The sequence below is a fragment of the Procambarus clarkii genome, chromosome 18, assembly GCF_040958095.1.
Source record: "Procambarus clarkii isolate CNS0578487 chromosome 18, FALCON_Pclarkii_2.0, whole genome shotgun sequence".
Classification (NCBI taxonomy): domain Eukaryota; kingdom Metazoa; phylum Arthropoda; class Malacostraca; order Decapoda; family Cambaridae; genus Procambarus; species Procambarus clarkii.
The window spans coordinates 40,393,500-40,415,999 of NC_091167.1; the positions used below are offsets into that span (position 1 = coordinate 40,393,500).

Below are 22,500 nucleotides of genomic sequence, written 5' to 3' on the forward strand. Positions count from 1 at the left end.
CCTTTTACAGCCGTCTTCCCTCACTTTGGTGTTCTGTATATCAGACTTGGATGTGGTTTGGGGCTGGATATAAGGTCCATCAACTTCTGCAGGGTGATCATGGCCACCACCTGTGTGATAATTAACACGAGAAAAACTCGCTATTTTAGGCAAAATGAAGATATATATCCAATGTGTTTAACAACAACAATAACAACAACAACTTCTGCGGTGTTGAAATTGGTTGAAATCTTATTCGGACTGTTCACTGTGTTAGATGTGCAGTAGTTTGTCTGGTATTTCTCCACAATGCGGACATTTCCTCTCTCATCTTCTGGAAGCCTATTTCCCATACACATCGGTATAAAAGCCATAAACGATGTAAGTGCACTTCTGCTTATTATTGTTCTCTTTCATCAAAATGTGTGATTCGTGGTTGGTTGAATTCTTGTACCAATCTGCTGATCCTGATGTTGCGGTCACTGTTCATTGTCTGCATTTCTCTATTTCTAATAATTTGCTTTTAATCTGTGCTAGACTCTGTGCTGGTATGTAAACGGACGTGAGTGAGTGAGTGAGTGAGCATGGGCGCGTGCCATACAGCAGACGCTTAGAATGCTTGACATCCTTCATCTGCACAAGGGAGGAAGTAACGGCAAAACACTGCTCACCGGTCGCACTAACATCACACATCATTAAGGTTGTTGATAGGATGATAAGAAGACAACTTACCGATTTTTATGGATAAGACTGAGGTATGGTCCACACGATTTAAGAGCAGGCATTAGCACAAACTAAAATATGGTTTGCTGTATATCCAGATTTTGCCAAGCCTTTGATAAAAGCTATAATGGAGTGATAGCCCATAAAATAGAACAGTGAGGCGTTTATTATCGTCAACCCACGCCAGAAGGTAAACAATGACGCGCCATTGTGATGCGTCTCTGAGCAGGCCACTCGTGCAATCATTGAGGGAAGTAACTTTCACGCACACTGCACGCACTGTGGGAGGTGGGGTGTTCGCAGCGCGTGACAGTACTTTGCGGCGGAGGGCGTGACAAGAGATTATAATGAAAGTTCAATATATAACATTTAAAAATATTCTTGATAAAGCCTAGGAACGATAAAACGAAATGGCTTAGGTTAGTGAAGGGAGAGCAGCCCCTTCTCGTCAATAAAGGTAGAAGCAGCCCCTTCTCCGTCAGTTGAAGCTAACACGTTAAATTCGGTTACGTCTGAGTTAAGAATTCTGTATACCGCTTCCACCGTTAAGTTTGCGTCTAAACCCTTGATAATTAAACTGGAAAAATATGTACTCTCCATAAGTACCACTAGTTGTGATAACTTTTGAGTATGGTAGCCTCTGGTGGTAGTAAATTGGTGTAGCACCATCTCTCGTTTGGTCTGCTATTGTGGACAGCTGAATTATTAGGAATGTAAAATAGTTGGGTTGAGTCATCTTTCAACCAAGTTTCTGTTAATATAACTAATGGGAATTTATTTATTGCTTGTGGTAAGGCACTAACATCATAGTGTTTGTTTAGAGACCCCATATTTAAGTTAATTAAATATACATTACAGTGATTTGCCAATATATTCTTGGCAAGGTTTGCTGTTTAATACTTGCACTTATGACCATTAAAGTGAGGCTTGCCATTGATACTTGCTAGGAGGTTTAATCCAGAGTATATGCTTGATTGCACTCAGAGCACTCAATGGAGCGAGATAACTCGCTGCTAAAAGTAGACTAATTAAAAAATAAGAGTAGAACAGAAACGATACTATTTTTATACTAAAAGTCACATTTGGATTGGAATGCCATTGATGCACTCTCGAAGAAAAGCTGAACAATCTGCGAAGGATGGTAGAAAGAGTAAAGGTGTTTTGGATGCACACGATGGCCTGTGCCTCCTCACAAGGTGCCTGACATTGACCAGGCTAACCCATTTCCTAAGGTGTGCTACCTCTTGCGATAGCCCAAATTAAGAGTATGACAAACTCCTTAAAACAATATTTATGAAAGTGTTAACTCTCTCTGAAAGATGACTAATGGGACCAGCAACGCTCCCAGCTAGACTCAGTTGTATAGATATACACAATGCAACACGTAGCATTGCCTGCATTCTTATCCTCAACCGGTGCTATAAGTGAATTAATGCCATATCCTACCAGAGTACCAAAGTAACTCCATTGGAATTTATTATCCCAAATTCACTAAAGGAGCCGACCATAGTGACACACTTGCAAGCTTTTCACCGCGACCATCTTTTTCAAACGACTGCAAACAGGCCAAATGGCCTACTCACCTTCGTTGTACATCACTCTGCATACCACCTGTCTGCATGTCTGGAAAGCACCCCCAGTCACCCTCCACCCAGACCCTAGCCCTAGGCAGATGCAAGACCCAGATTTGCCGGCTCATGGTTACTTGTGGGTAACAAGCAGTTTCGCTGCTGGATTGTAGTTCCAAGCCTCGACAAAGGTTCCGACAAAGGATGTGACGTCACCAGCAGGGGTATAAGCACCCTTGACCTCGCTCACCACGGTGGTCTCATAAGGTGTTCATGGTTCAAGATTACGACTTCCACGCTACGTTTGCTTACCCACTGCTTCGTGTGCAGGTTAACTATTCGTTCAGTCTCACCTATATTGTTGCATTAACGTAAGTTTTTTTATGTCTTATTATAATTTCTCTTGTGTGCTAGCCAAGTGTATTCTATCAGGGGTTTTGGATATTTTTCATGTGTTGTTTGTTAATTTTAATACTAGAGTAAATTGTGTTAACTTTTCGCCTGATTATTCTTTCAATCCTGTGCAATTTTCACACTGCAAGGCCGAAAGCGATACCTTTTTTTTTTTTGTTAATGAGAGGTGCGAGTCACATTATATCTGCCCTGTATAACCGCACTACTGCGTCACGGCTCACTAATAAATACAGAAATATTGTTACAGGTTCGTGCCGATAGTCTCTGAAACCCTAGGTGTCTGGGGTAACTGTGCACTTAAATTCCTAAAGCAGGTGGGTGAGGAGGTCATTAGACAAACTAGAGATAAAAGAGTTGTCAGTTCCCTATTCCTACGCCTCAGTGTCGCGATCCAAAGAGGAAATGCTTGCTGTATCTTGGGCATGTACCCCTCATCCAGCTCGGAAGTGGTGGTCTTCGAACATTGATGGCTATGTGTGTGTGTTTTTTAACACAAAGCAATAAAATTAATAAATCACGTACACAATAATAAAGTAGAAGTGGCAGACGAAAATACTCAATTGCTAAGGAAGAATCTGCAAGGTCTTTTCTGGCTACCCTTTATTTTCTTCTCCGAGGCTATGGCCCCTACAACTGCATGAGAAGTGGTACCCCTATTATACTATACTCAAATGTATACCCTCGAAAAGCAGCTGTTTACTGTTAGTAGAATAGAGATCCGGGGAAAAGTATAGTTATGGTATGCCGGAACAACTAGGTGAGGATAGACGGCTCGCTCAGATAGGGTTAACTATGATGAGGCAACGGTAGGAACAAGATTGGTCAGACAAAAAGCAAGGAAGTTTGTGAGGTTTCCCACATTTGCAATTTCATAAATTTTCTGTCAGATTTTTTCACGTTTATGTTTTGATCTCTAACAAAGCCCTATTGGATCACTTCTGGGTTTTGATTACGCACTTGACGCAGATGGTAAGAAAAGGCCTGTCTGTTCCTTTAGATGTTCATTAATAGGCACATTTTTAAAAACACTACAGTGTTGACCAGAGTAGATTTTCCTTGAGCTATTTTAAGACGATTTTTCCTGTTATCTGAACAATTACGATTTATCTGACATACTCTACATGAAGCCTTCATGCTTGTTTGGGTAATTTCGTATTCCAGCTTGTCTTTGAATAGTTTACTGACGATGCCAACATAGTTCACACCTTCAAATTCTTTAGGTAGTGAAAGTAATGCATGTGCGTGGGAACATCCACCACATGGGTTCGAACCCTTATCATTACTGCTACGGTTTCTCAGTGATGCAGTCACGTTAGTGATTACTCTGTGTAGTGAGAGTAATTCTACAACAACGGAGCAGTTCTGTTGGTCTGACTCGTCTTACGAGACAGTTTTTTTTATTTTTACATGCAAGCATGCGAAAAAATACAATAAATACAATAAAATCAATAAAAGCAATCTAGAACAAAACAGAGCACAAAACACAAAATGACAAATCACAAAGTACAAAAGAACAAAGGTATTCAACCACAAAACACCGGCCAGAAGGGCCGACCACAAAAACAACAATACATACAAACACAGGGGAATACAGTACAGAAACGACATCAATACAACACACGGTACCCAAACCCGCACCCAACAACCCAAACACCAGAACATACTTATACAAAACAAGTCTACCGGCACCATAACCACACACGGAGAGGCACCAAGACAAAATGATAAGAAATACAACACTAAAGGAAATTATAAATACTCAATAGAAACAAAAGGACAGCATAATCGCAATACAGAAAACATACGCATTACACAATACATAAACACCGGAGCATGCAGGAACCGGGAAACTAACTCCCAGAGCCAGGAGCATACTTCTAAGGGAACTTATCCCAAGGATACCTTTTCTTATAGGCCTCCCAAATCAAATATTCCATGTCAGTAGGGAGTCATTCCCCCCTCCCCCGCTGTGGGGCCAGCATACACTCAGGAACCACGAAATCAGGCAGAAACGGCCACTTCCGAAGTTCACTGGCGGAAGTCGCATAATGAGGCTGGGAGCACAAGACACCCCTTCCTTAGAAGCAGAAGACACCTTAGAAGCGTACATAGGCCGCCGAGACGGCCATGCCGCCGAACGCACAGGAGAAGAAGGTGACGATTGACGTGATGGTAACACCTCCACCGGTACTGCAGGAGCTACAGAGGAGACGGCTTGAGACGGAAGAGGCGACAAGACCGCCGACGACGAAACAGGGAGCGAGGAAGGGGGCACGGACCCCCCAGAGCGAGCAGCCTTTTTCAAGACCACCTCCCGGTCACCACGAACCTCAGCAGGGGGAACCACCCCCACGAAGAACCGGAACCATCCGACACAGGCGACGCACCCGAATCAGTACCCGCAAACACCCCCTACCAGAAGGGGAGACCAAAACACCGGCAACAGCATCCGCAGGCAAATGCACCTCTGCCACCACCGTAGATTGCAACGCAACCGGAGCCACCTCGCCGTCGCCGGAAGAACCACAGTCGTTGAACTCGCCCACATCAGCCCACGTAGCAGAAGAACGACGGGAATGTTTGGGCTCCGGCCGTACATCATCAGAGCTGGAGGCGGACCCAAACACACTGGCCCCACAAGCCGGGTGGACCAACGCAAGACGGCAGCAGCCTCAACCACTGGGGAAACCGGGCCGCACACAGCAGGAGGCGCGTTCCCCACCCCATCACCCATCACAGTCGGACACAATCCGAGGGCGCAGGGCCAAGCGCAGTAGCATGAGACTAGGAAGTGGAGGGCACCGACGACGCACAGAGATCGCCCGGAAGACCCACGGGAGCAGCCGGAACAGCGACCTGAGCAATCAAAACCGCCGACGGCGCCGCAACACCTGGAGGAGGGTCCGCAACATCCGGAGGCGTACTCGGAGACGCAGGGGGAGCCTCAGCAGCGATCGGGACGTCCACCTCCTCACCCCCAGTGTCCTCCTCCACAGGGAGCGGCGGGAAATCCTCTTCCTTGAACATGTTCACGGGAGCAGTTGCAGCCTCAGTGCACTCGGCAGCCTGATGTCCCAATATGCTACAACAAAAACACGTCCATGGATGCTGGGCATAGTACACTCGGATGTAGTACCCTAAAAGCCGGACAGAAGATGGAATGTCCGACCTCAGGCGCATCCCTAGGGTACGAATGTTGGTCCGCACACCAGTATACATGCCAGAAGAGAGTGTGTGCAACCGCACACTAACGACGCGCCAAACCGCTGGAAGAAGCGCCGGAGGAGGGTCTCGGGAAACTCCATGGGGGCCCCATGGACACTCACGTTCGTCATGGCACCACTACGATCTGTAATGGACACGGATCCGGTGCCATCCTGCAGCTGCAAGGTACGTCCCTCGTACCTCCGGAGAAAGTCACGGTACACCGCTTCTCCCACAAACTTGATAACCATACGGTGAGCAGTTACCAGCTCTACACCATAGATATCCATTACCGGGATATGGAGCATGTCACACATGACATGCTCCACCACAGGATACCCCGCACGATCAGTAAACTCCAATCCCACAGAGTTGACCCTCACAACAGGGGGAAAATGATCTCCCATCACAAAACTCGCCACGTCCACACCAACTAGGAGGGAACAGCAGGGAGGGTAGAGACACCCACACCCCCAGCAGACTAAAGCAGCAAACACCTCAACCATCAGAGAGGCCAGGCGACACGTCCGCACCTCCCGGCAGCTAGCGTGCAACTCCTAGTCAAACTTATTAGAATCGTCCACTTGCCATGTCACTCATATCACCCGAATATTGGTATTCAATAACAAGTCATTTCCAACTCTATAATATTGCACTACAAAAAATTGCTCTGAAGATTTAAATATGTCTGTGCTCTGAAAGTGACTCATTAGGCTATAACATTAATTAATACTGTTAACCACCCTTACAAGGATGGAATATTCGTGTGCATTTAAGTTTCACTTCCTAGCCTGGATTATTGTGAAATATTAACATTCAATTCCTAGCCCAGAATATTACCGTGCATTACGAGTCTCATTCACTACACTGGAATAATTCTGTACTTTTCAAATAACTCTAGGATGTAGAATTGCTGTACAATAACAGTCCAGTTCCCTGGGGTAGACTATTGTTGTATACTAACAGTCCAGTTCCCTGGAGTAGGCCATTGTTGTATACTAACAGTCCAGTTCCCTGGAGTAGGCTATTGTTGTACACTCCCTGAACTGAAATATTGCTTGCGTATACACTCGCTACCTATGCTGGATTATTATATATAAACCGTCTCTTTTAAAACTATCATAATGCTGTACACTATAGTTACTCGCTGGCCTGGAATATTGATATATACACAATCACACTCTGGTCTGGAATACTGCTGTACACAATCTCACTCTGGTCTGGAATACTGCTGTACACAATCTCACTCTGGCCTGGAATATTGCTGTATACTGACAGTCATTTCAAGAAAGAAATTTTGATTCGCATTAATAGACCCATTTCCTGCAGTCCACCCCATAAACGAGAATATTTATGTACATAATTAGGTAATCCCAAAGTTGCAATACTGTACTATAGTGATGTACACTGTCCCACACCATATACTGAAATATTGTTATACACTATAGTCCACAGCTTAAACTGTAACAATGCTGTTAAATACTTTAGATTGTAAAATCGCTATATACCTATTTTCACATTTTCTAAATTGGAATATTACGTTTCGAAACTGTACACCGTCTAAAACAGGAATATTGTTGTACATATGTTGGTTTATGTGGACAAGTTAATTGTCGGAAATACGGGGTGAGAATAGCTTGAGCTACCTCATCCCTTTGTGTGTATTTTACCTCAATAAACTTATTTCAATTTCAATTGTCGGAAATTAATTTCGAGCAATGTATATATATACTACAGGAATTTATTCCACACAATTCCCACAGTGCGGAGTAACATCATCTGTAAGCCAGAGTATACATCAACATCAGCCAGCGTATACATCTAGTAACATGTGTAAGCCAGAGTATACATCAAAATCACCCGTAGGTCAGGGTATACATCCAGTATCATCTGTAAGCCAGAGTATACATCAACATCAGCCGTGGGCCAGAGTATACATCCAGTAACATCATCTGTAAGCCACCCGGTTGTGGTTGTTTCTGAGCCACTCAGCTTGACTGTGGTGCTTACTCCAACCTAAAGTTGCTGGCTCAAAGGCAAGGTACTTATCAAGTGTGTTAGACGGACAGCTGGTGGCCTCCAGATCAGACTTTACAGTCTTATTAAGTAGCATAAGCTGGGGAATTAAATCTGCGTCATAATCCACCAACGTGCAACATATCGGTACATTCAGAACGAAATGTACATCCAGCAGGAGACCAAGTAACAACATGGCGCGTTCGCTCCACTCTGCCTGACTATTTAGTCAGTGCGAGGGTAAATACTTATTTAGAAGTGATCACTAAATTCAAATTAGTTAAGAAATCAAATTAATATTATTATTTTAATGAATGAATAAAGTCTTGATTATTTCCTCACTTTAATTTAATAACGAGACTTGACAGAAAACAACTTCAGGTTTTCAATTGTCTCGTGGCGAGGGGTGGAAGAGCTGACTACATTCATAAAGGGAATTGTTGACGGTTCAAGAAAGGTAAACGTGATATTTAATTCTCAAGGAAAAGTGATCATGAGAATTGATGGATGAAAAATGGTAGTCATGAGAGGGCAGAAGGATTCACTACAAACGACAAGGAAGTGTGTGAGGAACTGAATAAGAAATTCCAGGAGGTCTTCACCTTAGAGCAAGGAGAAATCCCAGAGATAAAGAGGGAATAGCTAACCAGGAACCACTGGAAGAGTTTGAGATTACCAGCGGGGAAGTAAGGAAGTGTTTACTAGAGTTGGATGTGACAACATCCAACTCTAGTAAATACTCCCATCCAATGTGGGAGAGCGTTGTAGCTGGATGAAGTCGTAGTCTGCTACCTGCTCTGTGTCGAAGCTGTATCGTCTTGGGTCGATTAGAACTGCCCACGCCAAGTATTACATTCTTGACTGGAGATTGTACTGGTTTGCTATTCGATTGATTAATGAAGATTAAGCCACCCAAAAGGTGGCACGGGCATGAATAGCCCGTAAGTGGTGGCCCTTTTGAGCCATTACCAGTATCAAGAGCTGATACTGGAGATCTGTGGAGGTGCAACTGCACCCTGCGTGACGGGAGATGTCTCCCGGACCAAGTGTGTGGTCCTGTGTGTGTTTGCTATTCTCAAATCGCTGGCTTATATACGGTTACTACACCTCACAGTAAGATAGGAGGGTGGAAAAACCGTTACCTGTAAATAGGGATAGGATTATAGCTTGTGTAATTAGTTATGCCATTAAGATGATGAGATAATGGAGCGAGCATAGGTTTACTCGCTACAGGACTCCCCCTGCCAGGAAATGGAAGAAAACAATATAACAAAAAATACGAGGCTACTGTTCCCTGGCAATACACTCGCTCTCATGAAAGAGTCATGAGAGCGGCGTGTAGTGTTGATACCAATCTCCTATATTTTGAATAAAATAATTTTTCATATCTTTATTAATATTTAGTCTTTTCCTTTGAAAGTGGACTTGTTTTTTCCCCAGTGGTAATTCAACGTTCAAGGCAAAATGGTCACTAAGTAGTTCCCGAACAACCCGAGCCTTCCCCATAATTCCCTGAGAGTTTAAATGCAGGCATAGTCAAGCCGTCCTCCCCTGATGTGAGTTGGCTCATTGTTTCCCAAGAGACAGGTATCTGGATGATCTTGTAGAAACTGTAACCACTTGACCCCATTAGCATTAATACTACCCACTGTCCCAAGGCTTGTGTGCCGAGCATTAAGGTCCCCAATGACCAGTGAAGGATTAATATAAATGCAGTCAGGTAGATAGTGAGCGTCACGGGAGACATCTCCCGTCACGCAGGGTGCAGTCGCACCTCCACAGATCTCCAGTATCATCTATTGATACTGGAAATGGCTCAAAAGGGCCACCACTTATGGGCTATTCATGCCCAAGCCACCTTTTGGGTGGCTTAATCTTCTCTCTCTCAGTGAGCGTCGAAGCAGTTCCTGGATACATACAAATTAACTACAATAAATTCCCCTTCCCTTAATGATAATTTAACACAGACACTCTCTATACCTTGTGTTTTTGATGGCGGTTCTACTAACTCTGCTGGTATGGAGTTCTTAACATAAATCGACGTCCCTCTGATGTTATTTGCGGCGAAGAGGTGAAACCCTTTATAGCCATTTAATTTCAATAAGCCTTCATTCCTATCCCCTGTCTCCTGGAGAGCTACAACATCAATATCATTTCCCATCACATAACAATGAACATCTGTAACCCTGTTTCTTAAACCATTAACATTCCATGACAACATTTTCAGTCTAGGATGATCCATTATTAAACAATTCACTTTCTAAGTCATCCTCAATAAGTTCACTAAATGATTGCCATACCTTATATAACATCTCCCACCTCCTCCCAACTTCACCAGTAAAAGCAACATTGCGTTTCTCAAGAGATTTTTTTCAGTCCCGTGACGTCCATTATTGGCCCAAATGATTCCTTCATTTTATGTTTAATTATAGTTCTTCCTTTCACTACGTCTATCATCATTCACACACACTTCACTTTCCTTCATTTCATCATCACTCAATATTTCATTATTGTCCTCAACCACTATTTCCTGACTTTCCTTCACCGTTTTGTAACGTTCCTTGACCTTCACCTGAACGTTTAGTTTCGCCTCGATGGATTCGATTCTCTGCCCAAGATTTCGGAGGAACTCACCAACTTTTCTTACTTCAGCCCACACCTCCTTGACCATACCAGCATGGCTCTCTTTCTGAGCCACAGTAGCCACTTCACTCACCGTTACATTGTCACTGCCGGAGTCCTGAGTGGTGGCATGGCTGCATGTTGCTTGAGCCTGACGAAGTAAAGGAGACTCCTTTACCCACGCATTCGTCCGGTTCACTGGCGCTGTTTGGGGCAGACTGTTTTGCTGTACTCCCGGTGTCTGGGTAAGAGCTCTTGCTTGCTCTGTAACATTCACCGGCCGGGGAACATCCATACTCGGCCTCTTGCTACACACAGCCGAGCTGGCGTTGTGAACACCTCCACAGTTGCAGCATCTGGGAACTATCGTGGATCATGTTGACAGCTCCAGGATTTATGCCCCCATCTGCAGCATTTCAGGCATATTATGGGCTCTTCTACATACTTTGCTACATGCCTGTAGCCCGCCCCGGTGATGAACACTCTTTCAGGAACTTCACCTCTCACTGGAGCCACCACCTGATTCCTAGCTTCACCTTTAATAAGGTGACGCTTGGCCCACACTAATCGTTGGTCGTCGAGGATGAATTTGGGGTCTAGAATCTGAGGGTATTTGTAGATAATTACCTTCGTCAGCTTCTCGTCCTCCTCCGGTATTTGCATAACAATACCATCATATCCTTGCTGGGTAAGAAACGCAACTGCCTCCATAGAACCTACCGTTAAGTAAGGTCTGTTCACACCTTCCTTCAGCAGGGGCTCGAACTTGCGGTGCTCTCTTCCAAGTTTGACGTGTCCACAACAGCTTGTGATGGTAGGCCAGTGTGCATGAGGCAGGGAAGAGAAGCCTTCACCTCCGCCGACATCGTTCTGTCCGTTCGTCGACACTGGTTTGAACAGTCTGAGCGTCGTTCTTCATTTTCTTGTCGTTTTCGTTATGTACACTTTCACTGTCAACACTACGCCTTACATCCTGTCTTCCCCGTTTCTTCTGTTGCCTGGTTAGAACTTCTTGAAAATCACTCACTACTGACTGGCTGCTTTCTGAGTCCATGTGATTACCGTGGGGAGTAGCTAGTTCTTCTGGTGTCAGAGTCTCCATCTCAGTACCCAGCATGGGGGGAGATGTATAGAAAGCGATTGATATTAGTCAGTCTCCTTGTGTGTAAACTGAGCTAAACTCCAATACTAACTTCACCTCTAGTCGCGGAGCAGGTATTTCTTGACCCGACCGTGTCCCAGGTAAGACTGCGTGACCCCAAAGGTCAAAGCTTATTTCTCGCCTCACGGGCGCCTCTCCCTCTCTCACGCCTGACACCTTCACTGTGTACCCAATAACTCTTTGACATGGATGCTTAACTTCACTGTATCTACTTCTTGCCTGAACATACGGCAGCCTCCGTGTCTTAAAAGTATTCCTGGTTTTGTGGGCATCCTGGGGACACCCCAACATGACAGTTTACCATCCAGGGTTAACAGAGATAGGGCTTGTGCACGAGATCGGTGCACTGTGCACCGCAATGAGCCATTCAAGTCAGCTGTGGGATATCTTGAGAGACCATACTCTCACAACCATTAAGGACTTATTCGACCTTCCTCCAAGGCCTTGTACGCTTGCTCTCGTATTTTCTCTGTTGGATTTCGACAGCTTCGTCAAGCGTCTGCCATATGCACACTGGTGACGTTGCACGCGGGAAAGTAAAGTGGAAAACCCCACGAACAGATGCAGATATAACAGTGACCAGCCGAAGACTCCGACACACCAAACTAGCAGTTCACACCTATAATATATATATATATATATATATATATATATATATATATATATATATATATATATATATATATATATATATATATATATATGCATATATTTTACATACACAGGACACATAGGTGAATTTTGCATCCCCTGCCATATTCCAGAGACAATTGAACATTACTTCCTTCAATGTTTCAGACATCTTACTGCCAGAATTAATTTCAAACATGTACTTATCACCCTCAAACTGTCTTTCAATATCGAGCATATATTAGAGGACGGGATCTTTCACTGCATATAAAACAGCGGAAGCATTGGCTAAATATTTCCAGTCTACCCAAAAACTAGGCCACATTTGATCTTATCACATACCTCAAATCCCCGGGACACTCAAACATTGAAAACGAATTCCTAACTACAAAAGCAACAATTAATGATCAGCGGACGCCATGAACACAACATCCAGCCCTCAAGTGTGTCAAGTCTTTACTCTAACACACACCTGCTTATAGTCGTCGTCCCAGCATCAGCCGGAAACAACATCAACAATTGTCAAGCCTTCTCAAATAGCGTTTGCCCGAAACGCTGTGCGTGTTATTGGCTTTAGGCATAGTATATACTAGCTCCATTTAGAAATCTAACATTCTGTTTGTAACTCATTTTGAATATATATACTTTTACCTGAATAACCATTATTATTATTAATAATGTTAATAAACAGACGTGTCATTATGACGCGTCTCCTGACATTACCCGTCGTGCAGTCACCGGAGGAGAAACTCTTCACGGAAACTGTATCATAAAGAATAAGCGCAATATATTTACACAATGTGCAAGCTGTCAAGCCTTGTGGTGAGGTGTTGCTGGCGTCCCTCAGGTCTCGGGGTAAACTGAGCCGGCACTAGCTGGAGGTACATTCACCACCGCTCCGTGGTTCCTATTGAGAAGTTATGGTCGGATTTAACTTTCACCAACTCAACCTTGTGTGTAGTTGGGAGGTTTTTCCATGAAGTCATCAGTACTAGTAATGGTATTTAAATTTAAATGAAATTAAAGGAAGACCGGAAGTATTCTGTCCCGCAGAATTAAAGGAAGTATATACACCGCTTCTCGGTGTGTGTGTGTGTGTATATATATATATATATATATATATATATATATATATATATATATATATATATATATATATTATATACACACCGCGTCTCCGTGTATATATACACTGAGAGTATACTATAATAATAAATAGTCCTGGACTATATTCAAGTAAGTAAGTAATTATCTAAAGAAGATGCCAAGCCGGGAATATTATGTAGTATGGACTCTGTTCAACATTAAAGTATATTTGCTGGTTGATCAATAAGCTATTGTTGTGACCTTAATCATTTTTCAGAGGTTGATAGGTATTAGGGTCAATACCAAATCAGAAAAACCTAGGCCCGCTTCACCAAACTAATTTAAAGTACCTATTACTCATTTTCGAAAACAAATTGTTCTCTTTTATTTTAAATAAAAAGCTGCAATATTTACAGTACAATAGAGCAAGGAAATGCTAAATAGGGCAATATTGAACGGGTGAGTGTTGTTGCCATAAGTCAATATTGTACGTGATGATGAATTGATTGATGAAGATTAAGCCACCCAAAAGGTGGCACGGGTATGAGTAGCCCGTAAGTGGTGGCCCTTTTGAGCCATTACCAGTATCAAGAGCTGATACTGAAGATCTGTGGAGGTGCGACTGCACCCTGCGTGACGGGAGATGTCTCCCGTGTTGTGCGTGAGTGGCTGTTGCCATAAATAGTTTGTGTAAGTGCCTGTGGCCATGAGGCAATATTGTGCCTGAGTGACTTGCTGTATGATAGTAAGGTGATTGATTGATATGAGATTAAGAAACAAGTAGTGTATTGTGAAGACTAATTATAACAAACAGCAGCTCCCCTATGACTCTGTAATATCTCAGTTGCTCAAACAATTATGCATTAGCGATAAAACCTACCATTAATGTATAATGATTTACTGCAAATATATAACTCTTGAAATAGAACATTTTTTGTAACCAGCTGACATTGTAATTATAAGGCGTGAAGGATAGATTACAATGTTAATGTAATAATCTCCGTTGAGGTCTGATAATAACCTTTTGTTCCCTCTGTAATACTTTTTGCATTATCGCTCACAGGATGAGTATGGGGTGCACAATAAAAAATCTGGTGGCTGAACTCGTAGAGTGAACACATGATGCTCTCCAACTCTGTTTATACTTAAGGCTGCAAGGACATTCTTGTGTTGTGAGGGATGCCGGGACTCGCGGAGGATCTTCCTGAAATATATGTGAAGAGTCGAGAGAGAGATTTGAAAGTCTTATACGGGAAGTAATCCTTTGAACAGGCGATAAGTCATGGAAGTCTGTGAAGGTATCGAGGAGGAGCTTTGGGGACCAATAACAGCCAAGAGCTAGAGGCTACAACGATTTCTAAAGAGCCACTTAGGGCTTTGAAAAAGACTAATTGTTTCGTGCCCGTTGGATAGCGATAGTATTTGGGAGTACGCACTTCTCGGCCTACTATGCAGTGCCCGATTTTCTTTATTTTCAATAAATGGTTTCCAATTAGTTGATTTTAATTATTATTATTGTATTATATTAGGAACATAAATTATTGACTTAGTTGTGTTAGTTTAGATAAGCTTAAGATAGGTAAGGTTGGTTAGGTTCGGCCATATATCTACATTAGTTTTAACTGAAATTTAAAACAATTATCTCATAAATATTGAAATGGACAGTTTTATCATTTCATAAGAAAAAAAATAGAAAAATATATAAATTCACAAATACTTGGCTTATTAGGCAAATTGGGCCTTGTATAGTAGGCCGAGTACTGCATTCTGGCTACTAGGTACAACATATTATATATATATATATATATATATATATATATATATATATATATATATATATATATATATATATATTATATATATATATATATTATATATATATATATATTATATATATATATATTATATATATATATATATATATATATATATATATATATATATATATATATATATATATATATATATATATATATTTGTATGAGTATGTATACACGATTTATTTGTAGTGAAGCCTAAAGAGAATGTTGTTTACGTTTCCATGGTAACGTGGAGCGTGGCGTGGTGTAGTGTGGTCGACGCCTGGGATGGAGACGGTGTATCCTTTATCGACTCCTGCGTAATGTACAGAAAACACTGTCTAGTCTGGGAAACACAGGCATTCTAAGGGGACAGGGTGTAGAAGAGAATATAAGGAGGCAGGGTGTATAAGGAAAGACAAGGGGGCAGGATGTAATTGGGATGACAAGGAAGTAGCAAGAAAAACAAGGAGCAGGATGCAGTGAGAAAGACAATAGGGTTAGAATAACTAAGTTTCCAAAAGTTAGGATATAATATATTAGTTTTCTTCAGCTAAGATATATTAGTTTCCAAATGTTCTGTTAGGTTATATACGGTGTTAGCATCGGAGAGACAACCACAAAATCACTGGCCAGTGTAGCCTATATCATCAAAACAATTAAATATTAAATTCCTCATTGTTATTTCATACAAAGAATTTACAGAAAATGTGGAAACCACATAAATCACGTGAAATCACCGGGAACCAGCACGATGTATCCTCAGACACCACAATGTTGGTATACTTAGATATACCGGCATTATGTAGCATCCTTTATCTATACGAAGGCTATAGATTTAAGGTAGAAAATAAGCTATGTTCAGCTTGTATCCTAATAATGGAGGATGATTTGTCATAAATGGGATTGAGATTTAGCCTCAAACATTTAATAATTATAGGATATTCATTTATATAATGTTGAACAATATATCCTAGCAAATTTTTGTAAAGCTTGCTCTGCAGTTACTTTGGTCAGGGTTAAGAGATTCGTTTCCTAGATGTGTCCCGTACTCTCAAACAGTATTTCTTTAAAAGTATTATAATTTTAAGAGGCACTATCATTGTTATGAGAAATGTCATAAAGGACGATAATTGCCAAAATTATACTTTATTTAATAAAGTTGCGAGTTCAACCGAAAACTATTTATAATAGTACAAATGTAATTTAAGTAAAACCATTACGCTAACTTCCTAAACTTAGCCTATCTTATTTTTATACTGTACATTCGCACTTAAAGTAGCGAAAATAAAAACTTAGAAACGAACATAAACTCTATATACAGTTTTGACTTTATAGCCAAGCACAAAACTGTGAACCGTGGGAATGTAAAGGTGAGACTAGGATCACTATAGATCTCTGCTGATTTCGCAATTCTCAGGAGGAAATGAAAAGTTGTTATTGTGTCCTTAACGTTGTAATCAGCGGTGTGTTGGTGGGTCCATGGCGAGTGTGTGGCGTGCGGGCGGCAGGAGGGAATGTGGTGTGGGCTGCCAGTTGTGGCTTGGTCACCACGCCCGTCACACGCCATACATCCCTCAACCAGGACCTCCCCGGGACACTGCTGACGGAGGACGGCCACCACCAGAAGCAAGAGTACACGGTAGACTCCCACTACACCCCCATCCCCGATCTGGCAGTCCTCAGCACGATAGAGGTGAGACCAAGGGGGGTAGAAATAGCCTAAGCTACTCCGTCCCTTTGAGATGTATTTCTTGCTTATCTCAATAAACATACTTGAACTTGAACTTGAGGTGAGACCTGACCTGTGGTAAACCTATCCCTTCTGTTCCCCCTCACTCCAACCTGCCTTTGCACCATAACTTACATCATCTGATTCCTTCATCCTCCACCTGACCCCCCCCCCTCCATTCACCTCACATCCTTACCCCTCCTCCTCCAACCCCAACGACTCAGCCAGCCTTCACTTTCCACCAATTAATGGTATACCATTGTTTCCACGTCACCCCCAACCACTCCTTCCTGATGGTCCCATCCCCTCATCCCTACCTCCCTCATGGTCCAATCCTCTCATCACTTCTCATGGTCCCATCCCCTCATACCTGCTACCATTGTCCCATCCGTCACTCTCACATCCTTCCATATCCCGCCCTATCCTTTCTTCCCTCATGATCCCAACCATTCATCTCTCCTTCCTCTCATGGTCCCATCCTTTCATCCCTACGGCCCTATTCTCACATCCCTCCCTTCCATATAGTCTCATCCCGCCTTTCCATATGGTCTCATCCCTCCATTCCATATGGTCTCATCCCTCCCTTCCATATGGTCTCATCCTTCCCTCCCTCATGGTTTCGTCCTTTATGGTCCCATCCCCTTCATCCCTCATGGTACCATCCCTCCTTCCTTCGTGGCTTCATCGTTATCCATCACTCCCTCATGGCTACACCCTCATCCTATCCCTCACTCCGTCATGGCTCCACCGCCATCCTATCATTTACTTCCTCATGGCTCCACCCCCATCTTATCCCTTACTCCCTCATGGTTCCAAACCATCCTATCCTTTACTCCCTCATGGCTCCACCCCCATCCTGTCCCTTACTCCCTCATGGTTCCACCCCATCTTATCCCTTACTCCCTCATGGTTTCAAACCATCCTATCCTTTACTCCCTTATTGCTCCACCCAATCCTATCCCTTACTCCCTCATGGTTCCAAGCCATCCTATTCCATGCTCCCTCATGGCTCCACCCCATCCTATCCCTCATGGCTCTACCCCATCCTATCCCTTACTCCCTCATGGTTCCACCCCCAGCCTATCCCTTACTCCCTCATGACTCCACCCAATCCTATCCGTCATGGCTCCACGCCCATCCTATCCCTCATGGCTCCGCCCCTCATCCTATCCCTTACTCCCTCATAGCTCCACCACCATCCTATCCCTTACTCCCTCATGGCTCCACCCCCATCCTATCCCTTACTCCCTCATGGCTCCACCCCATCCTATCCCTTACTCCCTCATGGCTTCACCCCCATCCTATCCCTCATATTCCCTTATCCCAAATGTATGTAGAAGGAAATATAGGGAATTAAGACTACCCTTAACAAGTTAATAATGATACACTGGTGAGCTTAATGATAAACCATACGATGGCCGAAAATTCCAGTTCCAATATTCAAGAGTAGATGTGTACAAAGCACCTGAAACTTATTAAAGTACATCTAATTATCAATAATATGTAGCCTTTGAGAATAAATAATCAAATGACAACAATACTTTAAATAAAACTCAATCACTATATCAATTCGTAAGGACATTGTATATTTTGAAGGCACTTCCTAGCCTTAGAACTCGTTTCAAATAACTTAGCAAACAAATAAGATACTACACATGTGCAGAAAAGCTGTGTCACAGCACTTGTGATTGCCTCCACATCCTGCATGCCACTGTGGATTTAAACCCTGGCTAGAGACCAGCTGTTGCTCACTTCCTCCTGCTGTTGTCATTATATACATAACTACCATCTTTGAGCAACGTGCCTCCTTAACACAACAGTTAAATAGTTGATAGTAACAATCACCTACATGCATAAGCAATAATACTGCCACAAACTTCCCACAATAGTTATCTTAATATATGGCTCGACTTACGGTCCTTTTAAATATTAATTGGTGTTAGGCTTAATCCTTATGTCAACCTCTGGAGGGTTAGTAAGGCCGCCACAAGTGCTTACTAACCAACCAGAAAGTATACTGTAGGTCTCGTGCCTGTGATGGTTGAGTGAACCCATTAGGGCATATCCATCACTTTAATCAGTATTTTCTAATTTATCTAGAGAATATTTACATCTTGGTAACAGAACTCAAACTCCTTGAACACTTGTATTCATTCTCATACCACTCTTGTTGCATATATCATAATATTAAATTACTATATACAAATATCATAAGCGGAACTAAATATAATGCAAACATTCGTTTTATTTAAATTAAACCATAAGCCTAGCTTCATTTTCTTATTGCATATGGCTTCCTTTCATTTTCTACTGTAATTCACATTTGCACACGCAAGATGCTAACTTTGCATGCAGCATGTCACCTTAGTAGCGTCTTCACGTGGTGAAGACCATGGTGGTGACCATCTTGTCTCCGTGCACCAGATGAGTCCATGTGGGCGGCACGTGGTGATGGGTGGGCGTCGGGGTGACGGTGTGGGCGTGGTGCTGTGGCAGGCGTGGCCACTCCTCCACCATGTGGCACCACGACTTGTATTAACAGGTCACCAAGTTCACCAGCTCCACTTTAGGTAAGGCTTCCCAACACCTGTCTCACTGCTCTTTCAAAGGATTACTACTATTATAATAATTAATAATTTACTAATAACTAATTCTTGTTAATAATAAATAAAACATGTTGGTGGTAAAATTATTAGTATTATTTAAATAATAATAATAATAATTAGATAATTAATCCTCATAATTCAATTATAATTATTATTAATTAATTAAATGCTAAGTATTATTAATAATTAAATGATAATTATTGTTAATAATTAAATTAGAATTATTATTTATAATTAAATGATAATGATTACTAATAATTAAATATTAATTACTACTGATAAGTAAACAACAATTACCAATGATAATTTAACAATTACTAATAATTGTATTACTAATATTTATAAAATAATTAATTAATTGGACGCAGCAAACCTCCGATCCGATGTTAAACAGAAAACAATATGATGTTTAACGAGGATAAGTTCCAGCTACTGTGCTATGAAAAACACGAAAATCTGGAAACGGAAACCACATATAAAGCGCAATCAAACCACACAATGGAAAGAAACAAAATGAGAGGAAATGTCAGCACTGTGGAGAAATGCCCGACAGACCACTAGAACATCTAACACAGTGCACGGTTACAAACCCATTAAGATTTCAACTTAGATTCAACAGAGCAGAAGAAGTTGTTAAACACATGGGGCAAAATCTTACTGAAGCGACCATACGAGTCATAAATACTCATACTCCGCCCAAGTAAAACAGAAACAAGCAACACTTAGTGGGCCAGCTAGAGGCTTAGGGCCCGCGCAGGAATATCCCTGAAAAAAAAAGCAATGGAAGAGATCTGGGAGTAATGATGTCGGAAGACCTTACTTTTAACGGACACAATACAATAGCTGTCACAACTGCAATAAAATGGCAGGTTGGATAATAAGAACCTTTTAGTAAGGAAATATCTTACCAATGATGATACTGTACTTCTAAGACACAACTGCACTCTAGGGTGGAATATTGTTGCACACTCACAGCTCCATTTAAAGCTGGAGAAATTGCTGATCTGGAAACGTGCAAATATCATTATTGCTAAAATCCACTTAATATAACATCTGAATTATTGGGGCTGCTTAAAATTTGAAAATCTGTATTCCCTAGAGTTCATCCGGGAGAGATACATAATAATTTTCACTTTGAAAATACTAAGGACTGGTTCCACATCTGCACATCGAAATAACACCACCTGAGATCAGAAGGCATGAGAAATGTTGAAAATAACAACGTTGAAAAGCAGAGGTGCAATAGGCTGTGATTCATACGTCAGGCTGCGGGCAGCCGCGACGAACAGCCAGCTAAGCAAGTTTGAGAAGACCACCAACAGGAGGCCTGGTCAGAAACCGGGCCGCGTGGACGTTAATCCTCAGAATCATCGAAAGGTAAAGATAGGCCTGATATCCGCGCCCACACTTGAAGAAATTATTCGCAAAAGAATTGATATAATTTTGTTAGAGGAATCACACGCCCAGGAAACGAAATCAACTTTTTTTTTCAGGCACCTATCACTGCTTTACTAGAAACATAAATTGTTATACTTAATTGTCAGGAAATACAACTTTTCAATATAAAGTTGTATTTTCTTTACAATATACAACTTATATATATATATATATATATATATATATATATATATATATATATATATATATATATATATATATATATATATATATATATAAATAATGGTTTAGCACGTATAAAGGATAGGATTCTTGCTCTCATGCAACAAAGAATTAAGAAAGTCTGAGTAATAATCCATGAATTCTTGGTAATGTTTCAATGACAGTGCTGAGGGGAACTACCTGAGCATCCTCTCGAGTCCACAGTGCTTGGACACAACCCCTCCGTGTGGCATCGTACTTTCTGAACGTGGGAACAAATCGCTTGGCGACGAGAGAAGGACGTCAGATGATGCCATGACAGTTCCCGAGAACACGCGAAGATTAAGGTCGTCAGAATATGATTGCAGAAAGTCCGAGACAAAAGGAAATGTTCCCGATGAGAGAGAGAATGCCGGGCAGACGACAGGAGAGTTGGTTTTGTCACTGTGGAAGTGGCCGTCAGATCCCCCAGGAGTAGCAGAGGTTCGTCAGGAGCCCGAGCAAGTAGTGGTGACATCGCTGGGTAAGCTGAGGGCAGAGCAGGTCAACCGCATGTCACTAGCAAGAGGGCTGCCTGAAGGTGTGGTGGCGGCTATGTTGGCAGGTAAGCACGTCAAAGTACCATTAGTAAGTCTTAAACTTATAAATGAATCTGTAGAATATATACAATGTTGCACTACAAAATTATTTTAGTCTGATTTTAGACCTCCTGGCCTATTGTACCTCCAGCTGTGTAGCTATTTAATTGAATCTGATGTACTGGACGACATCCTAACAATTTATCCTAACTTTGCTTGTCCATTTTAAAGAATGAAGAACAATTTTATTTATATTATTTTTATGCTGCATCTCTTACGAACCCATCCCTGCCCTTGTGTGGCAGTGCACAATATAAAGTTGCATTTTACATATTCGTACATTGAAGCATTGGTTATAACCATGATATATATATATGTGCTTCAGCCTACACTTCAGATCTATTGTCTTGTGTACGATCCTCTGTCCTGTGTGACAGTGAATCCAGAATTATCCTCACTCTAATAAGACTTAAATTAATTGAATTCCTCAGATTAGGCAACATTGTAATTAATTTTTATTAATAAAGATGTTAATATTAAATAAGTTCTGATTTTAGTTTTTGAGGATAGGGGACGAAAATTTGACGGAAGTTAGTTCAAATAATTGACTGATTTACTCTGAACTCTTGACCAGAATTGAAATTTAAACAACTACAATTAATTGGTTGTGTGTCAAAGGCAGGGAAGGAGTAGGACGTTCACCAATTTGTACCTGCAGAGTCGAACTGTTCGTTCTTAGGCTTCACCTTTCCAACCGTCTACTGTCTAACGTTCCAACTCCC

The 22,500-nt window shown here is 41.9% G+C and overlaps 3 protein-coding genes across 3 annotated transcripts in view; 2 read left to right on the forward strand and 1 right to left on the reverse strand.

Moving 5' to 3' along the window:
• The window catches only part of LOC123754232 (lipase 3), a 39,438-nt gene extending 26,255 nt beyond the window's left edge, over positions 1 to 13,183 (reverse strand). Inside the window, exon 1 of the mRNA XM_045736436.2 lies at positions 13,114 to 13,183. The gene's annotated coding sequence lies outside the window, so the exon portion shown is untranslated. The remainder of the gene's footprint in view (positions 1 to 13,113) is intronic.
• On the forward strand, positions 4,812 to 5,825 carry LOC138366102 (uncharacterized). The gene has a single exon (XM_069326837.1). The coding sequence runs from the start codon at positions 4,812 to 4,814 to the stop codon at positions 5,823 to 5,825; it is 1,014 nt and encodes a 337-aa protein (XP_069182938.1).
• Positions 13,184 to 16,673: 3,490 nt separating the features above from the next.
• The window catches only part of LOC123754435 (uncharacterized), a 65,311-nt gene continuing 59,484 nt past the window's right edge, over positions 16,674 to 22,500 (forward strand). The window contains exons 1-3 of the mRNA XM_069326838.1: positions 16,674 to 16,899; positions 19,360 to 19,505; positions 21,326 to 21,744. Coding sequence (XP_069182939.1) covers positions 19,360 to 19,505; positions 21,326 to 21,744 — 565 coding nt within the window. The 5' untranslated portion in view covers positions 16,674 to 16,899. The remainder of the gene's footprint in view (positions 16,900 to 19,359; positions 19,506 to 21,325; positions 21,745 to 22,500) is intronic.

Coding starts and splice junctions, on each gene's coding strand:
- LOC138366102 (XM_069326837.1), top strand. CDS start 4,812: ATGCCGCCGAACGCACAGGAGAAGAAGGTGACGATTGACGTGATGGTA.